General features: G+C 39.1%; 1 protein-coding gene across 3 annotated transcripts in view; it reads left to right on the top strand.

Moving 5' to 3' along the window:
- The first annotated feature begins 2,795 nt into the window (after nucleotides 1-2,795).
- The window catches only part of LOC148851505 (spatacsin carboxy-terminus protein), a 48,253-nt gene continuing 26,809 nt past the window's right edge, over nucleotides 2,796-24,239 (top strand). The window contains exons 1-14 of one of the 3 annotated variants that reach the window (XM_088947062.1): nucleotides 2,796-3,116; nucleotides 3,205-3,257; nucleotides 10,792-10,982; nucleotides 11,076-13,340; nucleotides 15,953-16,028; nucleotides 16,847-16,969; nucleotides 17,288-17,543; nucleotides 17,644-18,138; nucleotides 18,210-18,395; nucleotides 18,577-18,873; nucleotides 20,222-20,866; nucleotides 22,032-22,431; nucleotides 22,560-22,702; nucleotides 22,903-23,073. In XM_088947062.1, coding sequence (XP_088803188.1) covers nucleotides 10,799-10,982; nucleotides 11,076-13,340; nucleotides 15,953-16,028; nucleotides 16,847-16,969; nucleotides 17,288-17,543; nucleotides 17,644-18,138; nucleotides 18,210-18,395; nucleotides 18,577-18,873; nucleotides 20,222-20,866; nucleotides 22,032-22,431; nucleotides 22,560-22,702; nucleotides 22,903-23,073 — 5,241 coding nt within the window. In that variant the 5' untranslated portion in view covers nucleotides 2,796-3,116; nucleotides 3,205-3,257; nucleotides 10,792-10,798. Of the gene's footprint in view, nucleotides 3,258-10,788; nucleotides 10,983-11,075; nucleotides 13,341-15,952; nucleotides 16,029-16,846; nucleotides 16,970-17,287; nucleotides 17,544-17,643; nucleotides 18,139-18,209; nucleotides 18,396-18,576; nucleotides 18,874-20,221; nucleotides 20,867-22,031; nucleotides 22,432-22,559; nucleotides 22,703-22,902; nucleotides 23,074-24,239 lie in introns of all 3 variants that reach the window. The other 2 variants (XM_088947061.1, XM_088947063.1) reach the window with 2 other exon arrangements.

The following is a 24,239-nucleotide window of genomic DNA, read 5'->3' as shown; positions in this document are numbered from 1 at the left end:
GCTTTTGGCTCCCATTAATAAAAAATCCTAACTCCGCCCCTACTTATAAGGATGCCTAGAAATTTGGTGACTCGGTGCACCATTAGTCTTTTTGTTCTCAGCAAATCATTTCACCAAGTCTAGCACTGATTACAAGCTCCATGGAAACAACCATTCCGTTTTGCATTGCTGGATAAAGCCTAAGGTTATGTTTCGTTTGAAGGAAAAGATAGGGAAAGGTGGGGAAATCCATACAAGATTTGTAAAGGTTTTCTACCTTTCTCTTTCTTTTCCTACTTTTTCCTTTAAACCAAACACAGCCTAAAGGTAAAGTCATTCCCTTTAAAAATAGCATCCTGCAGTTTCCATCCCTAACATGAAACCAACTCTTGGAAGAAAGGAAACCCATGTTCCATTTTATTTTTTTCATTTTCTTTAGTCAAATTCTTTCTCTAAAACATTTTCGGTGGAATAAAAAAGTATACAGGTTAAAGTAATGAAAAATTATTTAAGCATTCATAATTCAGCAATGGCTATACTTTAAAATGGAATAGAAGTACGAAATTGGATTCATGTAATAGGCCTTGGACATCATATAGTTGAGATAAGGCTTTGATGCCGATTATAATAAAGAATTAAAGTAGATGTGCAATGAAAAGTGTAAAATACAATGTTTACAGAATCAGGCCGGCATAGAACGAAGAAGGAAGAGGTTCAACCGGGGTTGAACCGTGATGACATGTCATATAAATACTATATAATATATTTTATAAAACTTAATAAATTTAAGTATGGTAAATAGATAACAAGTTCATTCATTTTTAAAGCAAATGACTAGAGTTCAAGTCTCTTAATTTATATTTTTTTAAAATACGTGCATAATAAAGTAATATATACAATAATGAATCCTTAATTAATACAAGTAAAGAGGTGGACTAATGGTAATTAAGCAATATATGAAAATAAAGGGACATGGGTTCAAGCCTCATCAATTACTAAAGGGCTTGGGCAGTTTCATGAAATTGGGACTGGTCCACCAGTTTTCAATTAAACCATCCAAATCAACCGATTTTCTCCAATTTTTATCAAAAGTGGTTATTGGGTATGACTGAACCAGCCAAGGTCCCAAGTTTATTGTCGTGGATGGAAAACATTGGTCTAAAGCAACCATTTTTCAATTGTACCCATTTTACTTTTATATCTATTAGTTTAGATGGAAATCTATTAAAATATTCTCAAAAGAATATTTCAATTTTAAGGGAAAATTCCTTACCAGTACCCTGTACTTTGGCTCGAGTGACAATTTGGTCTCCAAACTTTAAAATGCGATAATTCAATACTCGAACTTTTAAAATGTGACAATCTAGTACCTAAACTTTCAAAATGTGACAATCTAGTACCTGAACTTTCAAAGTGTGACAATCCAATACCTGTAGTTAACCAGTATGCTAACTAGTCGTTAAGTGACATTTGAAAAGTCAAAAATGCCCTAAGAATGTCATCTAATTCTCTTTATCAACCATCCAAACATTGACAATAAACTGAACAGTCCCAAATTCTAGATTCTTCTAAACAATCACTAGCTTTTTTGAATAGAAGAGGCTAGGATTTGGGATTGTTCAATTTTTTGTCAACGTTTGAATGGTTGATAAAGAGAATTATATGACATTCGAAGGGCATTTTTGACTTTTCAAATGTCACTTAACGGTTGATTAACGAACTGGTTAACGTCAGGTACTAGATTGTCACATTTTAAAAGTTCAAGGGCCAAATTGTCACTCGAGCCAAAGTACATGATACTGATTGGGAATTTTCCCCAATTTTAATTAAAAATTCTCAATTAGACATAAAAGAATAAAATAATTTTATTCAATAAAAACATTAAATCTAAAACAAATTTAGCATTTTGAATTATATGAAAGACGACCTAAGTCCCTAATAAATTGAAAAGGATAATTTCGTAACTTTAAAATCTCCATCGTTGGAACAAAGATGTAAATAGGTAATTCCAGGATTTTATGAAAATAGAGGAGAAGGTTTATGTTAGAGTGAAAACCTCAGTAGAGGTTGTTAACTTATTATGATTGTGAGCAGACCTATTTATGTGTCGGGCCGGGCTTGTGCCGGGCTTTCACTCTGTATTAATAGATTTTTCTAAGACCCAAGCCCGGGCCCGAGCCCAAAATTTAGCCCATACTGTTACTACTGTTGAAGTGGCTGAATAGAGAGAGAGAGAGAGAAATTATAAAGAAAAAAATAAACAATGTATATATTAAATTATAAATATATATATTTCAATAAGTATTATATTATTTATATATTTTATATAATATATAAAATACACATTATGTATTTTATAAAATATATAATATTGAATCGGGCTGGATCGGGTTTTGTTGATAAATCCTGAGCCCGGCCTGAAACACTATCGGGCTTATTGTGTTAGGCCTGAGGTCAGGCTTACAGGCCTAATTACATGACCAAGTCCAACTGGGTGCAAGCCAGACCGGGCTGGGCCGTCGGGCTACCCGGCCCATGAATACGTAGAAACTCGAGGGGAGATGTGTCGCCTCATCTCAAGTGAAGGACTCAAAGGGGTCGCAGGTGGCAACTTTGGACGTGGCGCAAATGATGGAGACTCGACGGTAATTTTCGGCGTGTCCCAACGCAGACGGTTCAAAGTGAACTGGTACAGCTTGATTTATATTTGCTATTGCCTATTGGTCAATTGGAAACCCAACCCATTTTACAACCCTTACTCGTTGTCCGTGGCAGTTATGCAGTTTATGAGAACAAGAGAGGCTTAAGTGATAACACCTTTGTTTTATTAATTCCAGAGAGAAACGACATGCCCATTGAGTACAAAATTGAGTATAAAAGGGCGGTAATCGCTAGAACCCGACGGAGATGGTTAAAAGTATTGAGAACGCGAGATTATTAGCTGACATGTCGATCTCCCAGTAAGAGATCTCGCGAGCTTCCAAGAAACCCATGAATTTCCAGGTTTTTGGTCGCTTTAGAGATTGGAGTTCCGCTTCATTTTCATTTTCTGCGGCCACTGGCGCTTAGGTTTTGGAATCGATCTTGCATGTTCCTATCTGTTTCATCCGGTTTTGTATATTTCGATCTGATTTCAGGTTCCGAGAGTTGATACGTTTGCGGCTGTATATAATTCGCTTTAATATGAGATGTTGTTCCTTCTGAGATTCTTTGTTTGTGCATCAGATTATCGTTTTTGGTGAAGCTTCAGTTTCTGTTACGTCGTTTGGAGCTTGCAGGTATGAATTTGATATCATGTGATGTAGCTGAACTTGTTTCTTCATAGTATTTTCTTGATTGGGCATGGATTATTTTTCCCTTTGGGGGTTGAATTTATGAATCTGTTTGTTTACCTTTGGTCGATATGTGAAGCTCGTGATGGTGATATTGAAAGACATTGCTGAACTACATTTGAACTACTCGATAGCTATTTTAAACATGAAATTTATGCGACCAATTAAGAAGCAACCATTTTTGCCTCCGAAATCCTTAGTTGTTAAGGAGTAGCCATTAAAAATTTGATTCACCTATTCTTGGATAGACGTCGATGGGTCCAACTTTTCTGTTACCTAGCCCCTTATCCCAATTATTTTGGTTCAAGTATATACAGGGGCTTAGATATATTACTCTTTTTGGGCCTGGGCTAAATTTATCAAGTTCACATTGTTTTCTGACAGGTTATGCATAGGAGAGGCTGAACACCCCCTTTAAAAGTTTTGTTTTTGGTTGCTGCAAGTGAACATGGCTTTTTTCCATGCAGCACCAGCATATGCATCATATACAATTCTTCATTTGGAAGGCTCAAAATGATGCTATTGTACACATTACAAAAATACAAAAATCATTTAAGTTCAGTTGCTAAAGTTATTTAAGATAGAAGACCAAAAGTAAATGATGCATTATACTTTTGCCATGACAGCATCCAGTAAACATCTTTTCTGATTGAAGTTCTCTTATATCTTTCCCACCATATGTGTGAGCATGTAGCAAAAGGAACAAGGTTCTAGAAATATTACCCCTCTTGCTGAAACCCCTTGCAATGAATGAGGAGGTTGTGCCGATGATGACCTATTGCTGCACAAATAACCTAATGAAATGCCACCAATCTTGCAACCAAAGTGTCACGGGGGTAGATCTGCAGCGGAAGAAACCCATGCCAAGGTAGGCCAGGACAAGCCTTTCGTGTGCTTAGGGATAGGAGTTGCCTGATGTGATGGCTCCACCAAGTTCAATAGCACTGGATCATGACCTCAGTTCACATGGCCGGGGCACTGTGTTGGCTCCTTTCGGTCCATGGGAGGTGCTACTTACGTGCTAAAGGGGGACGACCATGATGAGAGGCGACTTGACACCGATGAGAGGGACTCCTATATGCCGATGATGCTAGGCACCTGTGTGACAATGATGATAGGCAACCACTGGGATGGAACACACCCATGCGCTATGGGCAATGGGATAGCTCATTCAGCTTAGGCAAGGGGCTGGCGTGGTGAAGGGTCATGCTTAGGCCAGGCCCGCATGCCAAGTCTCCCTTGAGTGTCGGTGGCACAGTGCCGGTCCATGCATTGTCCCCATGAGCATGTGTGCGCCCATGAGGAACCCTAGTAGCCATGCTAGCCATTAACCAGGGCCGCCCCGCAAGGGATGATGGTCTAGGAGTGCCAAGGTCAGGCACCCAAGGAGGTCGACCACCCCTCATCAAAGAATACGTTAAACTTTTGGAGGTTTGCCTGAAGATAACATCAATTCTCCCAAATCTTACAGGCAAAAATGATGGTGATGTCCCTTAACGTAAGCCCGCCAAGCGTAGGCAAGGCTAAGCATGTGTCAGACCGTGACAGGCTCCCCCACTCAATCCATTGTCGACCTCGATAATGGCTCCTTCGTGAATGGGTGTCTGTGTCCCGTGCCATCCACTTGTGTGCCAGTTCCTGGGCTCGCCTGGTCAACCCGGGTCTCGCCTATGTTGGTGTCCATTTATGGGGACGGAACCATTTCACCATGCTGACCTACCTAGACTTCACCTCCAGTATTGAGGTCACTCAAACCGCACAATGGCTATGCCGTTGAAAGTGTGAAAGAAGGGCCCTCAAAGAAATTGGATGTGTGTGCTTCCCGGAGGTCCGCCCCATGTATCATTTTTACCTTAAGGCTCGACTGTCTTTGTGGTAGCTTTTCGGTGGTGCTACCGAACACAATGTGATAGGTCTACTCCTGCTGTTGGCGGTGTGTGCTGGGTATCCTTTCACCATGCTGGCCTGCAGACTTCACCTCACTGTGTTCGAGTTACTCAAACCTAGACATAGCTTATCCTCTTTTGGCCCTCAAAACTACACTTCGCCTCGCCGGTTCGGGCTACATCTTCGCTCCGAGGGGGCCCCAATGTGTTGCTGGCTCAAGGAGATCTGACTGCAATGTGGCGAGTGGTGGCAACTTTTACCCATGATGTTGCCGAACATGCACTTGCCTTGTGATGTGTTGTTGTTGCCGCAAGTGTTCAACCTGTGATGAACTGAGCATGTCCTCTGATGCATTGCTTGTGATGGGCCGCCATGCTCCAACGGCCAGTGTACCCACATTCCTATCATTCCAATATTGTGGCTTCAATCGAGGACCCATTTGATGCAAAACTGCCACTTCAGTGATATTCCTTGACCAACCGTCGACACAACCCAATTTCGGACTGTTGTCCCTTCCTCGGTACAGCCTCAGGCAAAGCTACAGAACAATGGCTCATCCATCATGAAACCAAGATGTAGGTGCACCGCCCACAACTCACTAAAATGAATAGCAACTGATGTCCGTGAGGAAGCATGGCATTTCCCCACTCAAACCACCACAATATGCCTTCCATGAAAAGGACCATGCATCTGCCCCCGCATGAGCGCAACGACCAATGTGTTTGCCCCTGCATCAGCGCAGCGACCAATGCGTCTGCCCCCGCAAAGGCGCTGCTTTGGGGTCATTGGAATGGGGACACGATGAATGGCCTCTTGCCAGGCCTGATGTGAATGATTGCTTGCTTGTATCCGAGTGGAAGTGCCTAGGGACCGCACCCCACGATGTGCTGCTTGTCGAGATAACCGCTTCATTTGGCTCTGTGTGCTTTTGCTCTGATACCAACTGCGGCAGCAGTTGGCTAGCTCGCTCTGATACCTACTGTCACGGGGGTAGATCTGCAACGGAAGAAACCTGTGCGGCATCCAGGCCAAGGTAGGCCAGGACAAGCCTTTCGTGTGCTTAGGGCTAGGAGTTGCCCGATGTGATGGCTCCACTAAGTTCAGTAGCACTGGATCATGACCTCAGCTTGCATGGTCGGGGCACTGTGTTGGCTCCTTTCGGTCCATGGGAGGCACCGCTTACGTGCTAAAGGGGGACGACCATGATGAGAGGCGACTTGGCGCTGATGAGAGGGACTCCTGTATGTTGATGATGCTAGGCACCTGTGTGCTAATGATGATGGGCAACCGCTGGGATGAACACACCCGTGCGCTATGGGCAACGGGATAGCTCATTCAGCTTAGGAAAGGGGCTGGCGTGGTGAAGGGTCATGCTTATGCCATGCCCACATGCCAAGCCTCCCTTGAGTGTCGGTGGCATAGTGTCCCCATGAGCATGTGTACACCCATGAGGAGCCCTGGTAGCCATGCTAGCCATTAACCAGGGCTGCCCCGCAAGGGATGATGGTCTAGGAGTGCCAAGGTCAGGCACCCAAGGAGGTCGACCACCCCTCCTCAAAGAGTACATTAAGCTTTTGGAGGTCTGCCTGAAGATAAAATCTTATAGGCAAAAATGACGGTGATGTCCCTTAATGTAAGCCTACCAAGCGTAGGCAAGGTTAAGCCTGTGTCAGACCGTGACAAAAGGGCAATAAAGAAGATGCATAATTGATTATTCTTGCGTGTTGCAGAAAGAAAACACATTTTTATATCTCTTCCATGGAAAGTGAAATGATCAATTGCTAGAATCTTGTCTAATGTGCAATCCAAATAAAAGGTTGAAGCTAGATGTTTATTTGGTACCCACGTCTATAGCCAAGGGAATGGATGAATGGGGTATCAGGTGTTAAGGGCCTGCGAATAGGATCTCGTCACAGGTTGGTCAACGGGGAAAACCTCCTGTTTTCCCTTGTTCCTCCCTTTTCTTGAGGAACCTATCTTGGCGCCTTAATGGTGGTTATTAAAGAGATCACCCCCTCTCCTCTGCTGTTTCTTGACTGGAAATTTCGATGCCTTTATTGAATCATCAGCTCCTTTAAATAGGAGATTACAAGAAGATAAGAGTCATACTTTTAGGAAGACTCCCTACTAATCTATACTACTGAATTTAGCTAAGATAGAAACAGATAAGATAAGAACACTGAACAGATAAGATTCCCTACTAATCCATAGTACTGAAAACAGATAAGATAAGAATACTGAGCAGATAAGATAGAACTGTATCTAGCTAGATAAGACGAGAACACTGAATTAGATAAGATGAGAACACTGAATCTTGCATCCTTTACTACTGCTGTTGGCGGCGATATTGCTTCCCAATAAAAGCGTCCACAACATTACTCCCCTCTTGGACTAAGAACACTGAATTAGATAAGATAAGAATACGTCCTCAAGCTCAAATTCAGGATAGGTGTCTTGGAACACAGTCAAAGGAATCCAGGATAGGTGGAATGATTTTGCCCTCCTGGATCGGGTTCCAATGAAGAGGGTTCATCCTCATCTTCCTCTTGTTCCACCAGGAGGCAGAAAAGTCTCTTGCACTTGTGCCCTGCTGAGTAGAGTTCATCACAATTAAAACACTGTCCCCTCGCCCTGCGTTCCACCATCTCAGCCCTGGATAAGTGCTTAATAGGGGGTGCAACAACACTGCTTCCCACACTGGATGCCGATCTGGAATTGTTGCTCGTCTGTGGTTTCTGTTCTTGGCTGGATGCTGAAGATGGAGCCATTCTGAGTGGTTTTGGGGATGCCCATGCTTTCAGAGGCCGCCCTATACTGAAAGTTCCGCGGCTGAGTTGCAGCTTGCGTTCAAAAGCGCCAACCAAATTCATAGCAGTAACCAGGTTGGGGGGATTTTGCATCTCCACACCCACCCTCAAAGTTTCTGCTAACCCTACGGTGAACATGTCAACCTGCTGGTTTGGTCGTACCGATGATGCTCTTGCAAGGAGGGTCTGAAACTGACGTTGATATTCAGCCATCGTTCCTGTTTGTTTGAGGTTGATTAGTTCGCCTAATGGGTTGCTTGTTAATGGAGGCCCAAACCTGAGAAGGCAGTAGGATTTGAATTGGGTCTAACTGAGCCCGGGTTCCTCCTGCTCCAACTATAAAACCAGAGCTGCACCTCCTCCGTCATGTGGAATGTGGCTAAGCTTACCTTGTCTCTGTCCTCTGTCCGTTGGTTGCGGAAGAACTGCTCACATCTGTACAACCATCGCAGAGGATCTCCAGCGCCATTATAGGAAGGGAATTCCAGCCTACTGTATTTGGGAATGATCGCGGCTCCTTGGGCAACGACCTACTGCTCGCCGGACGATTCTGCCATGTCTGGTCAGCGGCCGTTTGTGGTTGCAGCCCCTTCTGGATTCCTTTCCTTGCTAGAAAAATATAACTCCATCAAGCGCCTTAATTCTTGGACATCGTCCTTGATCTCGCGCACCTCCGTGCTGTTTTCCACGAGCTTGTGCTCCAGTTCATGAAACTTAGTCGTCAATTGCTCAAGGTCACCCATGACGCCTGGCTCTGATACCAGATTGTTAAGGGCCCGCGAATAGGATCTCGTCAGAGGTCGGTCAACGGGGAAAACCTCCTGTTTTCCCTTGTTCCTCCCTTTTCTTGAGGAACCTATCTTGGCGCCTTAATGGTGATTATTAAAGAGATCACCCCCTCTCCTCTGCTATTTCTTGATTGGAAATTTCGATGTCTTTATTGAATCGTCAGCTCCTTTAAATAGGAGATTACAAGAAGATAAGAGTCATACTTTTAGGAAGACTCCCTACTAATCTATACTACTGAATTTAGCTAAGATAGAAACAGATAAGATAAGAACACTGAACAGATAAGATAGAACTGTATCTAGCTAGATAAGATGAGAACACTGAATTAGATAAGATGAGAACACCGAATCTTGCACCCTTTACTGCTGCTGTTGGCGGCGATATTGCTTCCCAATAAAAGCGTCCACAACATCAGGCCCATTTAGAAGCAAGAAGAAATTGGATTGCCTGATTGATAGCATCAACTAGTTTCTTTTTTCATTTGATTGGTAACCTTAAATTTTATTAATAGAAGAAAAGAAAAATTGTGGTAAGGAACCTAGAGGAAGGGAAGCGATAAAGAACAAGAACAAACCAAGTCCAGGGATAAACAAAAAATTGTTATAAGAGGAAAGTGAAATTAAGAAAGGCAAAACCTTTTCTGAGGAGAAAATACAAGGTCTAGTCTAGGATCTGAATTCCACATTTAAGACATCCCTATCAACCCTACTCCTACTCTAGGATCTGAATTCTTTTGATCTGCTCGATGCTGACAATTACTTGGAATTTAATACAATCCCATCACTCAACAATATTCATAAGTTCCAAGAACAAATCAGATTGGTCTCATTTGATAGTTGCTTATCTAATGAATACCACAATCAAGTTAAATGTGCAATTTCTGGCTCATAGAACATAGGCTGCAAAAAAGTGACAAACATCTAAAAACACTTATATAAGACTTTTAAACTATGATTCCTTAAACAAACTAAGCATCCAAAATGTAAAATTAGGAAATTTGGAAAGCCTTCTGGGCAGTTGTGTTCATAGCAGTCATGTGAGCAGGAAAGGAATGGTAAAACTTTTTATCACAAAATTAATTTAGAGGAGCCAGTAATCAATACTGCAGTGGATCTTATAAGGAGCTGGATTTCAAATCTGAAATGTTTTAGTGAGGAGGAATTGTCTTCTTTTTTGAAAATAGACTTTTTGGGCGTTCTTAGTATATGGTGTACAGAAACTCTTTGTATAGAGGACCTTGTATGCTTTTGCTTTTATATTAATACAATGATACTTTACCTTTAAAAAAAAGGAAATTGTGAGGGAGAACTTCATTTCATCCTCTATGGTTTTTCCCTTTTGCCATAGTTGTATCAATTTGTTCTTTTGATCTGCTTGATGCTGACAATTATTGCCTTCATGTCTGACAAAGAACCATTAGAGTAAATATGTTTTTGAAGGGAAAACATTTGATTCTTTATTATTCTTTTTCTTTGGTTAAAGAGTAAAGAAGCTTTATTTCCTGGTCGTGAAAAGGCATGTGCATTGCATGTCTTTCAACAAATGGAGAAATATTGATTGGGTTTTATACATCTTATGAAATATATTGGTTGTCGCATTGATGTGAGGCCGATTGAAAGTTTTGGCATTATATAGTAAAGATGATTTACTTGGGTATTTAATGGCTAAATGGTGGCCAATACCCAATGTTGGTTCCAGCTATTCAGGGTCTCGAGTTAGTTTTACAGGATATGGACCTTACTCAATGCCTGTGATTTATATGGACTAAATCGTATATATTATATAGTGCTAGATACCTAGTTTACCTTTTTGCCAAAATATGATTCACCTATTATTTTTAATGGCTTATGTAAGCTTGTTGCTAAATTACCATCTATATGTGTGTACTCATGTTTGTACTAGTCATTTCTGTTTCTATCCATCTCTCTGCCTGTCAATTCCACTTATAATCTACCATTCTCATCCATCGATTTAAGTCAAGTTTTTTTTCCTAGTAGGACCACTATGGTTACTTCTTTTATTGGTGAGGGTGGATATAGTCCAGCTATATTGCAGTTGCGAAGATGGGACCCCTCTCAAATCCAACTAAACCTGTCAGAATTCCGTGAAGCTTTTATTTCTCCCACAAGAGAATTGTTACTGTTGTTATCTTATCAATATGAAGCTTTGCTTCTTCCACTGGTTGCAGGTAAATTCCCGACCTCTCCTGCCTTTTCCTTTACAGTGATTTGATCCTTGCCTCCACCTTTGTTCTCATCTCTCTCACTTTAAGTGAATGCAGGAAATTCTACAAAGAGGAATAACCATTTGAAAGGACTTCAGAGCCGTAGTTTTTCTGATTTCTGTTCTACAGAACAGGAAGCATCTTGCATATCAGATTCATTAGACAGTATTCCGTGCACTTCTGAACCTGAAAAAGTTACTCCAGATGGATCATCAAGATCTGAGCACTACCCTGTTGCTTGTGATGTGAAATCATTGGCTTGGGGTCACTGTGGGGATTCATACAACCAACACAAGGGTGCTATTTTTAAAGAGCTTCTTTTTGTATCTGGTGACCATGGTGTTACAGTCCATGCCTTTCGTCAGCCAGATAAAACCAGTGAAATGATCTTGCCTGAGGATGAGGTTGGACAAGGGAGGTGGGTGGAATGGGGACCTTGTGCTGCCTCACTTAATAATTTGCAGGCAAAAGAGCAGTGTGGTTCAAATGATGAAAGTCCTAGAATTTTCTCAGAAGCAAGCAAGGGTAATGCAACTGATAAAACCTTTCAAGATGTCTGCATAGAATCCGGGGATAATGATTTGCTCTCAATAAGCTCTACATCAAAGAAATGGCTGCGGACTTTCCTAACTGAAGCTGATACTACTGAATCTGATGGTCACTTTTGGACCAAGTTTCCTGAAAAGCAGTCATTTCCTTGTTCTGCAGAGATAGTTTCATTCAATATTGTTGATAGCACATCAAAATTCTTGGAGTTTCTATCTCGTACAAAACCTGTATCGGATGTTAAGGGAAATTGGATTGAGGAAACACCATTACATCCTGTGGCTGATGCATCAGTACATTCAGAAACCAGTTCTTTGAGTCTAAATGCCAATAGCTTGCCCAGAATCTTAAGCCTAGGGACCAACAATTCATACAAATTTTCTAGAGTGTTCGCCAGCTCTTCTCATCGTTTGGTTGGTTTGGTTTTGACAATAACAGATCCTGTATTAACTGATACTAGTGGTAGAACTGCAAGAAGTAGGGAGGTTTTATTGGTGGTTACTATGATACACCACTGGGGAATACAGTGGATTTGCTCAGTAAAACTTCAGCAAACTTGTCTCAATCTGGATCTTGAGATTGAGTGGACTGACTTTCAGTTTTCCAGCAATCTTCTTTTTTGTCTCAATGCATCAGGTTTAATATTCATCTATGGTGCAACAACTGGTGCATTTATTGCATGTCTTGACGTTTTGCAGATCTGTGGACTCAAGCCAAAATGTAAGTTGTCAGGACAAGCAAAATTGCCTGCAAAGGATAATTTTACCCCCGGAGGTGCTGATATACAAAGAGAACCAGATAAAAAAGTTAATAGTGCAATAGATCACCAGATTGAAGGGTATTCACGTGGTACACAAGTTTTTGAAAGGTTGATGGTTGCTTCAGATTCTTCACTGTTAGCTTCTGTAGATAAGTATGGTGTAATCTACCTAATTTGTGTCGATGACTTTATTTCTGACAATTCTTATTCTCTTAAGGAGTTTCTCCCGCATTTTGGGTTTGGTTTATTGGCTGGCTGGGAGGTTGGAGGTTCTGAATTAGGCTGTCAGAGAGTGTTTTCTAAACTCTCACATTGTCATGGTTTGAATAGCTCATTATTAAAAAATAAGAGTTTCCTCTTCACTGATAATAGGGAAGATATCAGACTCCTCAATAAGAAAAAATGCTACATCTGGAGGAGGGTAGGCCAGTATGGTGACTACATGAGTGGTTTCTCTGCTGTGTCACAGATAGAGGATCAGGGATTCCCCAGTTCTCAATTAGCATTGAGCTCAATGCGAAGAATACTAATTCCCAATGATGTATCAAATAAATATGATTCCATTTGTTTTTCACCCTTTGGAATTACTCGGCTCATTAGGAGGTGCAATGTAAATGATAAGAATGGCTTTAAAATTGTTCATAGTAACTTACAAGTAGCTACTGCAATTCAAGATGACCGAGTTTTGGACTTGCAGTGCACAAGGTCTGGTTTGCTTGGAAGGGAGGAGGCCTTTGTTGGAGAAGCAATTGGTTGCTCTTTCCAGGGATGTTTCTATTTGGTGACACAAGATGGATTGTCCATTGTTCTTCCCTCTATTTCAGTCTCATCAACCATCCTTCCTGTAGAATACATTGGGTATTGGCATCCAAATATTGTCACAGGCAATAAATATAACCTAGAATGCCTTTTGGCAGGAAATAAGGAGCACCGGCCACCTTGGAAAGTTGAAATCTTGGACAAAGTTATTTTATATGAAGGCCCTGAAGTGGCAGATCACATCTGTTTGGTAAATGGTACGGATACTTGATTTTGATAGTTTTCATGTGATCCTTAATAGCTTGTTATCTTGGAGCCTTATTATTCATTGAAGAACAGTTTTTGATTGATAACTATTATCTTTTATTTATTTTTTTGATAAGTAAAATGGAGTTTTATTAAGGGGTTCGACTATGATATGGAAAAGATATGATATCTGAAAAACTTCTGACCCGTCAAGTAGAATCATAAACGTGGTAGCCGATCAGGTGTTATTTATCAAAATTCATGGGTGGGTTTTGATTGGTCAAAACTCTTCCCATACCATATCTTTTCTGCATCATAGATTTTCCCTTTATTAAGAGATAATAAAATACATACAAGCGCCCTAAAGAGAGGTGTGAGGTACACCACTCATAACAACAAGCAACAATAAAACAAAAAGAGACAGGTAACAATTGCCCAATGAAGATGATCCATATTAACTGTTATCTTTCATGAAATACCAAAAAAGAATTAAATATGTACAAATATACCAAGCATCCCACTTTTTAGGCTGACATCTACCAGACTACCACCTAACCAACTCTTGTTATCTATTTACATTACATTCTTCAATAATTGTCTCCAAAGTAGCTGATCTCTATTGATCCCTTGTTTGAATAATGCATAAGCTGCATTATTTGCTGCTAATGGATCCAACAAAAAACTAATTTCTGCTTCCCTTGTCATAGCTTTTATCATCCTCATTATGCTCTACTATCGTCATGATCCTGGCTTGTTATTTTTCATCCAATCCACTACCACTCTAGAATCTCCTTCCACCTTTAGTGATCTAATATTGAGTGTCTTCTCAACTACTATCCTTTGTAACACTGCTGGCAGCTCAACCCTTGCAGTCCCCATGACCAATGAGCATGGAATAAATCTCTAGAATGGGTTCCTGACAGTCTCTGAATACCCCCCCTCCTATGACTGGAGGTCCTGGATTTCCCTTGCTACTGCCATCGAAGTTTAATTTGATTTGATCACCACAAGGCAGATGCCAATGCAAGGAGGCCCTTGGTCTAGCTGTAGAGGAAGAAGCCACCCACTCCAAACCACCAACAGAAAAGGTGTTAATTCATAGTTTTGATCCAATACACCACTTTCACTTAGGTGCAATCATTAATTATCATTCTTTTGATGCTAATGAAAATAGGACAAAGAGAAGCAGCAAAACATAAACACCTACTACCCCTGCTTTTACATTATTAACATATGCAACTGCTTGCAGATATATTATTTTGCTCTTTCTGATTATTGTGGATATTTATCACTCTTAAATAGGGGTGCAAGTCAAGAGTTTACACAGCATCAGGCTTGGGTCCACTCAATTTTTATCAAAATTTCAACCCAATCTCTCACCCAAGTTATAGCCCTACCTCTAAATGTTACTAATAAAATGGTCGTTAACATTTTCTTTATAAAATTAATTATAGCCTAAGCAGTTTTTTAAAAGTGATAGGTGCAAAGGTCCTTCAATTGCCAGAGGCACAAGGTTCAAGGTAAGGCACATCCCTTGATGAAGCAAGGCAGAAGTTTGAAAAAATTTAAAAGCCATTAATACATAATAATATGCAAATTTGAATTTTAAAAGAATTAAATGCTTTAGAAAGCTGAGAGGGAGGCATTTGCGACAAGTGTATGTAGAAACATAACCTCTGAAGAGGCATTTGCCTTGGTTGTCTGATGCCTTTGCAAAGTGCCATCACCTGGGCATATGCAAGTAACTATACTTGAGATGTACCTCAATTGTGCACCTAGACATGCCTTGGTGCACAGTTGAGGCATTTGCCCTGGTTGTCTGATGACAAAACAACATGCTTGCTAGAACATAATGGTGGGCTTAGAGCCATAGACCTATATGCTTGAAGGATTTCGGATTTGGTAGTTAAGGTGTGGTTGATATGGTGGTTTCTTTTTGAAATATAAGAAAGTCTAGGTTATCTTTTTTTCCCCTTTTTTGTGTGTATGTTATAGGTCTTTATTAATATAAAGGAATGCTCTGTTGTTTTTTTAACATCTATCCTCTTCCAGCTTATGTCAACTCTCCATCTCCCTTAAGAGACCTATTTTCCCCCCAAATCTGTAACAATTCATTATTTCATTCCTTGATTTGTATTTAAGGTACAGTATATTTCTTCATGAACCTAAAGCAGTTCAATGGAAGCCCAACATTTCTTGAATGTTTTTCAATTTATGCTACAAGTTTACCATCTTTGTTTAACAACCCTCTGTTTTGTATAATCAATTTTGCTTTAGACATTGAACGGCTGACAGTGTACAGATCTTATTTTCTTTCATGCATCCTCCTTTGCAAAGACATTTTTGTTTTTTCATTGGGGCATTTTTTTAACAATCCTCTGTTTTGTATGACCAATTTTGCTTTTTATCAGAACAATTTAGAGTTGGCCATAAACAATTGCAACTGGTTTGATGTCATGCTAGTTTATTAATTATTGTCCCATCTTTTCTGCTTACCAAAAAATAATTCCCATCATTTCCATATAATGCACACTTTGGTAAACTCAAATTTTATACCACCTGTATACAATCTGAGCAATACTCTTAGTTATTTCTGACATGTGAGTTGTCAATCTCTTACCAGGATGGGATTTGAAAATTGCTCGGATGCGTCGCCTGCAATTGGCATTGGACTACTTGAAACCTGACGAGATAGAACAGTAAGAGCTTCTGTTATTTGTTTACCTCTGTTATTAGGTATTTAGGGTGTATGTGATGCACTAAGTTTTCTCTGAACATATAAAAGAAATTTTTTAAGCATATCAGAAATGTTGATGTATTTGAGAAAACATGTTCTCCATGTTGGAAAAAACAACAGAAAGAAAATTGTACATTTGCAACCTTTTTCAAGCAGCAAGTACCAATTGATACTCAAAGTCTGAGATCAAGAGAAGGAAAAAACCATCTTAACCTGAAAGCTGGTTCACTTGTACTATTTTTCTTAATATTGAATGAATCTGTTCCTGTCATTGATCAAAAAAAAAAAAAAAAGAAAAAAAAGCAGCTGAAGGCAGCAAACCATACCATCTGATCCACCAAAAAAAAGCCACCAAACCCATGACTCCAAGCTGCTCTCCCTTCTCATTATGTCAATGGGATATTTACTAGAATCAACATTTTGTCCCTGATAGAAGCCCAATTGACATAGAAATAAATTACAATGAATTGTTTCATCATTGAAGGAGACTCTTAAATCCTGATACAGTGGTTTTCTTCAATGAGCTGGAGGCTTTCTAATAGGATTGGGCTTCCTTGACACTTTTTTTTTGGCTTACCAATGACTCGTAACTTTTTTTACCATTATGACTTACAACATTATTGTTTTGCTACTTTGATCATGCTAATATAAATAGAAGATCTAGAATTTGAACTTGATAACCTATCTGTTTTGCAACTTGCATAACTTGTTGTTTAGCACTTGAGCTTACTGATATCTTTGCCTTGTCCTCTAAACACATATTCTTTATGGATGGAACAGATCTTTAGAAATGCTTGTGGATGTCAATCTTGCAGAAGAGGGCATCTTGAGATTGCTCTTTACTGCTGTTTTCCAGATCTTCTCGAAAGTTGGTAGTGATAGTGAGATTGCACTTCCGTTGAGGTAAGTTCTCATAATCCCTTGTTTAAAGGTCTAATTATTCTTAAATCCTTGTGGTTGTGTAAAGGGTGTCTTACTCGAAAGGGAAGTTATCAATACTCTTTACCCATATATGGGTGAGATTATGGTTATTGCTGCCTATCATGTGAATAATCTTTCCTTAATATTGACTCTAACTGATGGGTATTCAATAGAGTTGTATCCAAAAGAATGAGATAAGTGGAGATTTCTCAGCAGAACTTCGTTCTTCATATGTTGAATGGTGTTGAAAAATACCGTTTTTTCAGTTCCATAATTTTAATGTGTGGATTGTATTTACAGGCTTCTAGCATTGGCTACCTGCTTTGCAACCAAAATGGTCCGGAAATATGGGTTACTGCATCATAAGAAAGATCAGTTTTTGTTTCAGTATATGCTGGGCTCCAGAATTAATTCTCTCCAGTCAAATTTACTAGACAGAAATTTTACTGAAATAGGTGATTTAAGAAGGCTTGGTGAGATGGCTCATTTTCTGGAGGTTATCCGAAATATTCAGTCTCGACTTGGCGTAAAATTCAGGAAGTCAGGTCGAGGGCTGGTATGTTTTCAATAGTTCTGCTGATTCATATGAAATAATATCTATTGGAATTTTCTCTGGTATGGAAGTTACTAACATTTAGTTGTACTTTCTATTTCAGGAAGATGATGAGAGTGTATTGAATCCAGTGGATACAAATTTATTGAAGGATGACTCTAACCTTCCAATGCTTACTTTAGATAGTGTTTCATCTGAAATACAGAACCAACACGAATTGCCCTTTCCTGCATCTGATTTGTCCTTTGAAAACAATGAAAAGCTTAGTTTGATGCCTATGGGAATCCTGGGCTCCTCACTCCACTCCAATTCAGGAAATTTTGATGAATTGTCTGTCATTGTGTCACAAGATGGGGTCCAGGGAAGAAAACTGATCCCTTTTGAAAATCCCAAGGATATGATTTCTCGTTGGGAAATAGCTAACTTGGACCTTAAAACAGTTGTCAAAGATGCTCTGCAGTCTGGTCGTCTCCCCTTAGCAGTTCTTCAATTGCACATTCAAAGGTTAAGAGATTTATCCACAGATGAGGAACCTCATGATACCTTCAATGAGATTCGTGATGTTGGAAGAGCTATCATTTATGACCTGTTTTTAAAGGTATCATATTTTTCATATTTTGGAGTTGGGTTTGGTCTTTTAGTTTTAAACTAATGGTATGTGATCAATAGGGTGAAACTGGGCTTGCCATATCAACATTACAAAGACTTGGTGAGGACATAGAAGGCAGCCTCAAGCAGTTGTTACTTGGTACCATTAGGAGATCTCTTCGAATGCAAGTTGCAGAGGAAATGAAAAGATATGGATACCTGGGACCATATGAATTGAAGACATTAGAGAGAATGTCTCTAATTGAGGTTCAATTGCATGATTTCCTGTTGCTTTTAAATAATTATTTGTATTTTGTATTTCTTAAAGTATATCTATTATTGTTTTAGGTTTCACTATATTAATGTCCTCATTGAACTAATGTTTCTTTCTTTTGTTCTTCTTTTTTTCTTTTCTTTCTTTTTTTTTGTGTGTGTGTGTGTGGAAAAGAGGCTGTATCCAAGCAGTAGTTTTTGGAGAACCTTTCATGGTCGGCAGCGAGAAGGCAGTAAACTTTCATCTAGTTTAACTTCTTCAGAAGGAATCAAGTTGCACCTTATATGCTCACATTCATCCAACAACATTAGCATCGAATGTGGTGAGATTGATGGAGTTGTAATAGGTCCTTGGGCAAGTAATAATGAAATGCCTACTTTTCCTGTGCCTGACGAAGACGATACTCACACCGGATACTGGGCAGCTGCTGCAGTCTGGTCTGATGCATGGGACCAAAGAACCATTGATCGTGTAAGTTTCTTCTCATCTATACCACTAAAGTTATAACACCAGTTAATTATGTATTCAACTCCTTGCCTAAGCCGAAAGTCTAAGTGCATGTATGGGTGTTCTTATCAGGCCTGGGCCCAGCCAAGCCCTCATTTAGGCTGGAAATTCCAGGTTGGGCAAGAAGTATGAAATTATTTATTTTTCTTTTAAGTTTTGCATAGCCATTACCTTGTCAGAACAGGATTCATGTAACTGACCCCATGTAGTTGGAACAAGGCTATGATGATGATGACATCCATGACTTGAACCCAAGATCTTAAACACAATGAGTTCTTCAGCCACTAAATTAATATAAATGTTATGTTGAAGGCTACAAGTTGTTTATAATATAATGCATATTCTTGCTTATTAGAGGTTTCTAGTTACTGTTACTGAAAAAATAATAAGCATATATTTAAGTCCATATAAATTTCACCTAATATATTATTTTCTGCACTACATAACTTGCTTCAATGGTATAGTTGAAGTACAAACCAAATGTTGTTCTCCATTTAGTCTTGGTTTATCTCCTTGGTGAATGGACCATGATCATCTTTTCTTTAAAGATGGATAGAGGCTCCATTATCCCATCCAAGGTATGTTTCTATTTCATGGACTGCATATCTGGACAAATCCTAACAATTTACCCCTATTATCTAAAGGTATGTATTCATTTTGTGACTCCTCCCATGGATCAGTGGGCTCGTTCCTGCTATATTTTCTCTTACGATGGCATTTCATCAAGCTGTTTGGGTACCAGTGGGTAATCCTTAGTAGGAGTCAGATTTTTTTTTTAAAGCGGGGATTAGTTAAATGCTTTTATGGGCAAAGTAGAATATCTCATTTATTTTCAGGCATCTATTTTAGAGGAGCTATGGGCTTGAACTTAGCCACTTATGTAATGATTGACACAACATTGTTGAACCAGTTCTAATGCATAGTGTACATGATGCATATCTGACTTAGTGAAATGTCCCAATCATTTTTTTTCTTATATAGGGCTTTCTTTGAGTTCCTCCCATGCATATTATATTACTATCTGTACAATTTTTACCTAAAAAATTGATATACTGCATGCCAATGACAGCCGTAAGAACTATTCAACCATCTTTACTTCAATCATCATCATCATCTAAGCCTTGTCTCAACTATGTGGGCCAGCTGTCTTTACTTCAACCAGATTGATTATTATTTGATCTTGGTTAGTTTTTTAGGACTGCTTTTTGGTGATAAATGCTGGTTTTTTTTATTTATATTTATTTTTCTTAATGATTTGTTTCTGCAATGGAAGGTTTCAAAATGACAATTTCAATTCTTATATGTTGCGCAGATAGTTCTAGACCAGCCGTTTCTCATGGGTGTTCATATATTATGGGAATCACAATTGGAATATCATATATGCCACAATGATTGGGATGAGGTCTTCAAGCTTCTGAACATGATTCCTACAGCTTTATTGTCAGAGGGAAGTCTCCAAGTCAATTTGGATGGCTTTCATTCTGGTGTAACCGTTGGATGCACTGGTGAACTCCCTGAGTATGAGAAGTATATCTGCTCTTCTGAAGAATTGGACACGGTTTGCCTTAGTGTGCCAAATGTTAAAATTTTCAGGTTTTCAGCTAGTAATATATGTTCCATTTGGTTAAGAGTGCTTATTGAGCAGGAGCTGGCCAAGAAATTCATTTTCCTGAAGGAATACTGGGAAGGCACAGCAGAGATAGTACCACTTCTGGCTCGTGCAGGCTTTATTATCAATAGATCAAATTCTGCTATGAATGAACCTTTTGGGAGCTTATCAGAGCTTAGTTTGACTGATACTGGTGGAGAATTACATGGTGATACCTTCCAAGCCTTGCATAAACTTGTTATACATCATTGTGCACAGTATGATCTACCCAACCTTTTGGACCTTTACCTTGACCATCATAAATTGGCTCTGGATAAGGGTTCACTTACATCATTACTGGAAGCTGCCGTAAGTTTCTTTATCTGGTTAGTTTTAATGTTATGAGTGGGCTCATCTGCCTAATAATTTTCATGTTAATCATAATTGTTCTGTTTCTTTCTTTATATCATTAACCAGATAAAGGAGATTGGTTAATTTAGAAGTTGAAACTATAATCTTCTAGTTCTACCTAATACAATGAAATTTATTGGAGATACATCAACCTTCCTAAACCATATGCTAAAACTACATTAATCTAGTAAAGAAACACCCGAATGTAAATGTGCCTTTCCCACCCCTCCTCTACCTAAGCTGCCTGCTATATGATTTTTCAAGCTCCACACCCATCTGAATGAGGTGTTAATCAATATGCCATAGTTGTAGCCTCTTTAACATCACTGTCTGAAGATCAAAGGTCCCTGCCATTCGTGAAACATCCAACTGTCTTCTCCTGTTTCTTTCTTCATTATTAAATTTCTATTTACAATATATTTAGGAGCCTCTTCTTGGTGCACTGTGAAAATCTCAGGATAACAAGTGGGGGAACATGGGTTTGAGTCTGAGAGCAGCCACTTTATGCGAAAGGTGCCAAAGGTTAGGTTTGTACCCAGTCCACTCCTCCCAACACTAGATAGTTTGGACCAACATCGAGTAATGACCCTTTTATTTTAAAAAATATTTCCATATTCCATAACATTGGTTTTATACCAGTAGCGGTAAGTTTCAATTGCAATCGAGTTGATTGCATAGACTAGTAGAATATGTATTGATATTTTCCTTGTTAACATTTTCTTATATGCCTTGTATGGTTAGGTATCTCTCTTTCTCCCATCCCCTCCCCCTCTTTTATATGATATTGCATGTATGATTTTCTTTACTTTCTTTATAGACAAGTAGTGTACACGTTGACTATGAAAAGAAAGAAAAAACAGTATCATATTTCTGTATCCTGTAACAGATCACTATTCAGACAGATTTTGTTAGCTGGATATTTTACTCAAAACTTTATCATTCCTAATTTCTTGATGATTGAAATTTTGTAGGGTATATCAGTATTTGACATTAGACATAGTAGATCATAGGTCAAAAAGAATCTTCATATATTGCTCTGGTTTGGTCTTCAAGATTGTATCATCTGATTTATATTTAATAACCAGTCACATACAAATGTGTCATTTCTTTTGAATCTTTACAGGGAGATTGTCAATGGGCAAAGTGGTTGCTCCTGTCTAGGGTTAAGGGGTGTGAATATGAGGCATCATTCTCTAATGCTCGTTCAATTATATCAAGCAATGTAATTCCTGGTAGAAACCTCAGTATGTTGGAGGTTGATGAAATTATACGTACTGTTGACGATATGGCAGAAGGAGGTGGAGAAATGGCTGCTTTGGCAACCTTAATGTATGCATCTTCTCCGATCCAAAATTGTCTCAGCAGTGGAAGTGTTAATAGGAATTGTAACTCTTCAGCCCAGTGCACACTGGAGAATCTAAGACCAGCTCTCCAACGCTTTCCCACACTATGGCGCACTCTTGTTGCATCATGCTTTCACCAGGATGCAGATGGCAGTTCTATGGCTCATAATACAAAGAATGGTTAAACTTCTATCCTTAGACCTCTTCTTTTTAGCATTTTATGACATGCATAATTTTCCCAAAATATTCCAAGTTTCCATGTCAAATTATATCCCCACCAATTTCTAACATTATCTTCCAATTTACAGTATTTGGCAACTCAAGCTTGTCAGATTATTTGTATTGGCGTGAGAACATATTCTCTTCCACTGGACGTGATACCCCACTGGTACAAATGCTCCCCTGCTGGTTTTCAAAATCTATAAGGAGATTGATTCAGCTTTTTGTCCAGGTTATTTCTGAGTTCATGGTTTATGTCTCTTTTTGGTATTTAATGTTCTTTTAATTGGTTGCATATTCAGAAAATTTGTAGAATTGAAACCAAGGAAAAGCTCAAGACAGTATTTTTAATCTCAAACCACTCCAATTTATGCCATTTCCTGTGACTGAGCAGACATTCTCATTTACCTGCACTTTTTTTTTGATATGCAGGGCCCTCTTGGATGGCAATCTCTAGCAGGCATTCCTGCAGGAGAATCTTTTCTTCATAGAGAAATTGGCATTTTCATCAATGCACATGAAAGTGCTGGTCTTAGTGCCATTTCCTGGGAAGCATCTATCCAGAAAAATGTTGAAGAGGAACTGTATGCTTCGTCAGTGGAGGTGAATGCTTTTCCCTGATCTCTATACACAATAAACTTGCTTTTAGAGTTTCTCTAGCTTGATATATAGATGAACAAACTTCTGTCTGTGCTTCTCTTGAACATTGCGGGAGCAAGAATTCAGCTTTTATGCTCCTACTAATGTTTATTAGTCTGTCTACTGTGTTATGTGCCTGGAATATTGATTAAACCCTGTTGAGTTAGTGGTTATGGAAGTTTGGATGGAAAAGTTTACATTATTAATTTTTTATTAGTAATAATTAGAAGGGTGTTGTGGGAAAAAGAAAAGGCAAATATTGATTTGTGTGCCGCTATGCCAGTATAATGTTCAAACTAAAATCCAAAAACTATCATTTACAATTTCCTGTATCTTTTAGTGTATTTGTCATTGCCTTTAAAAAAACTCTAGAATTACTCAACTTATTAAAAAACACCCTACAATTGCTTCTTTTCAAATGCTTCAGTGAAAGGAACCACATCCCCCAAATAGAAGCACCCACTTAGAGAAGTGGCTAATACTGAATCGCATTACAAGCTGAGGTGGGAAAAACCAAATGAATGTTGAACCATAGTTTTCAAGGCATCTAGGCGATTCTGGGCGACAATTGGGCGCCTAGTCGCCTAGGCAATGGAAATTTTATAATATAAAAAACTAACTTTTGGATAGTTCCCTAGTTTTATATACCACTCAGCATGTATATTAATTGAAAAAAATAGCAATTCTCTTTAGTAAGAACATTAAATTTCCTCTAAAAATGTGGCAAATCATCAAATCTAAAAGATAAAAATCTTTTACATATGTTAATTTCATTATTATTTTTTATTGGAAATGATAACTTCATTACTGTAAAATTAAGATACAATTGTCAACCCCTAAGATAGGAGTTGGGCCCAAGTAATTTGAAATACAGAACTGCCCAGAACAAACTTTACCTCACTGTCCCTTGTTTGGCTGAGGTATCAGCCAGACCATTAGTTGATCTTCTTATCCACCTTGAAACCTGCATCAAGCTCCCTTGTTATTATTAAGAATTTCTCGTATGGGCTGTCAATACATCCATGCTCCCAACTTGCCTGATTGCAGCCAGTCCATTAACAATTTAGAATCTCCTTCTATCTCCACTTGGTGTAATCCCAATTGCTTGGCATATTTTACACCTTGAAGCA

This window comes from Nelumbo lutea, chromosome 5, assembly GCF_056320005.1.
Source record: "Nelumbo lutea isolate HS-2025 chromosome 5, American lotus-T2T, whole genome shotgun sequence".
Classification (NCBI taxonomy): domain Eukaryota; kingdom Viridiplantae; phylum Streptophyta; class Magnoliopsida; order Proteales; family Nelumbonaceae; genus Nelumbo; species Nelumbo lutea.
The sequence above is the reverse complement of the archived record's forward strand: the minus strand, read 5'-3'. Positions and strand labels throughout refer to the sequence as shown.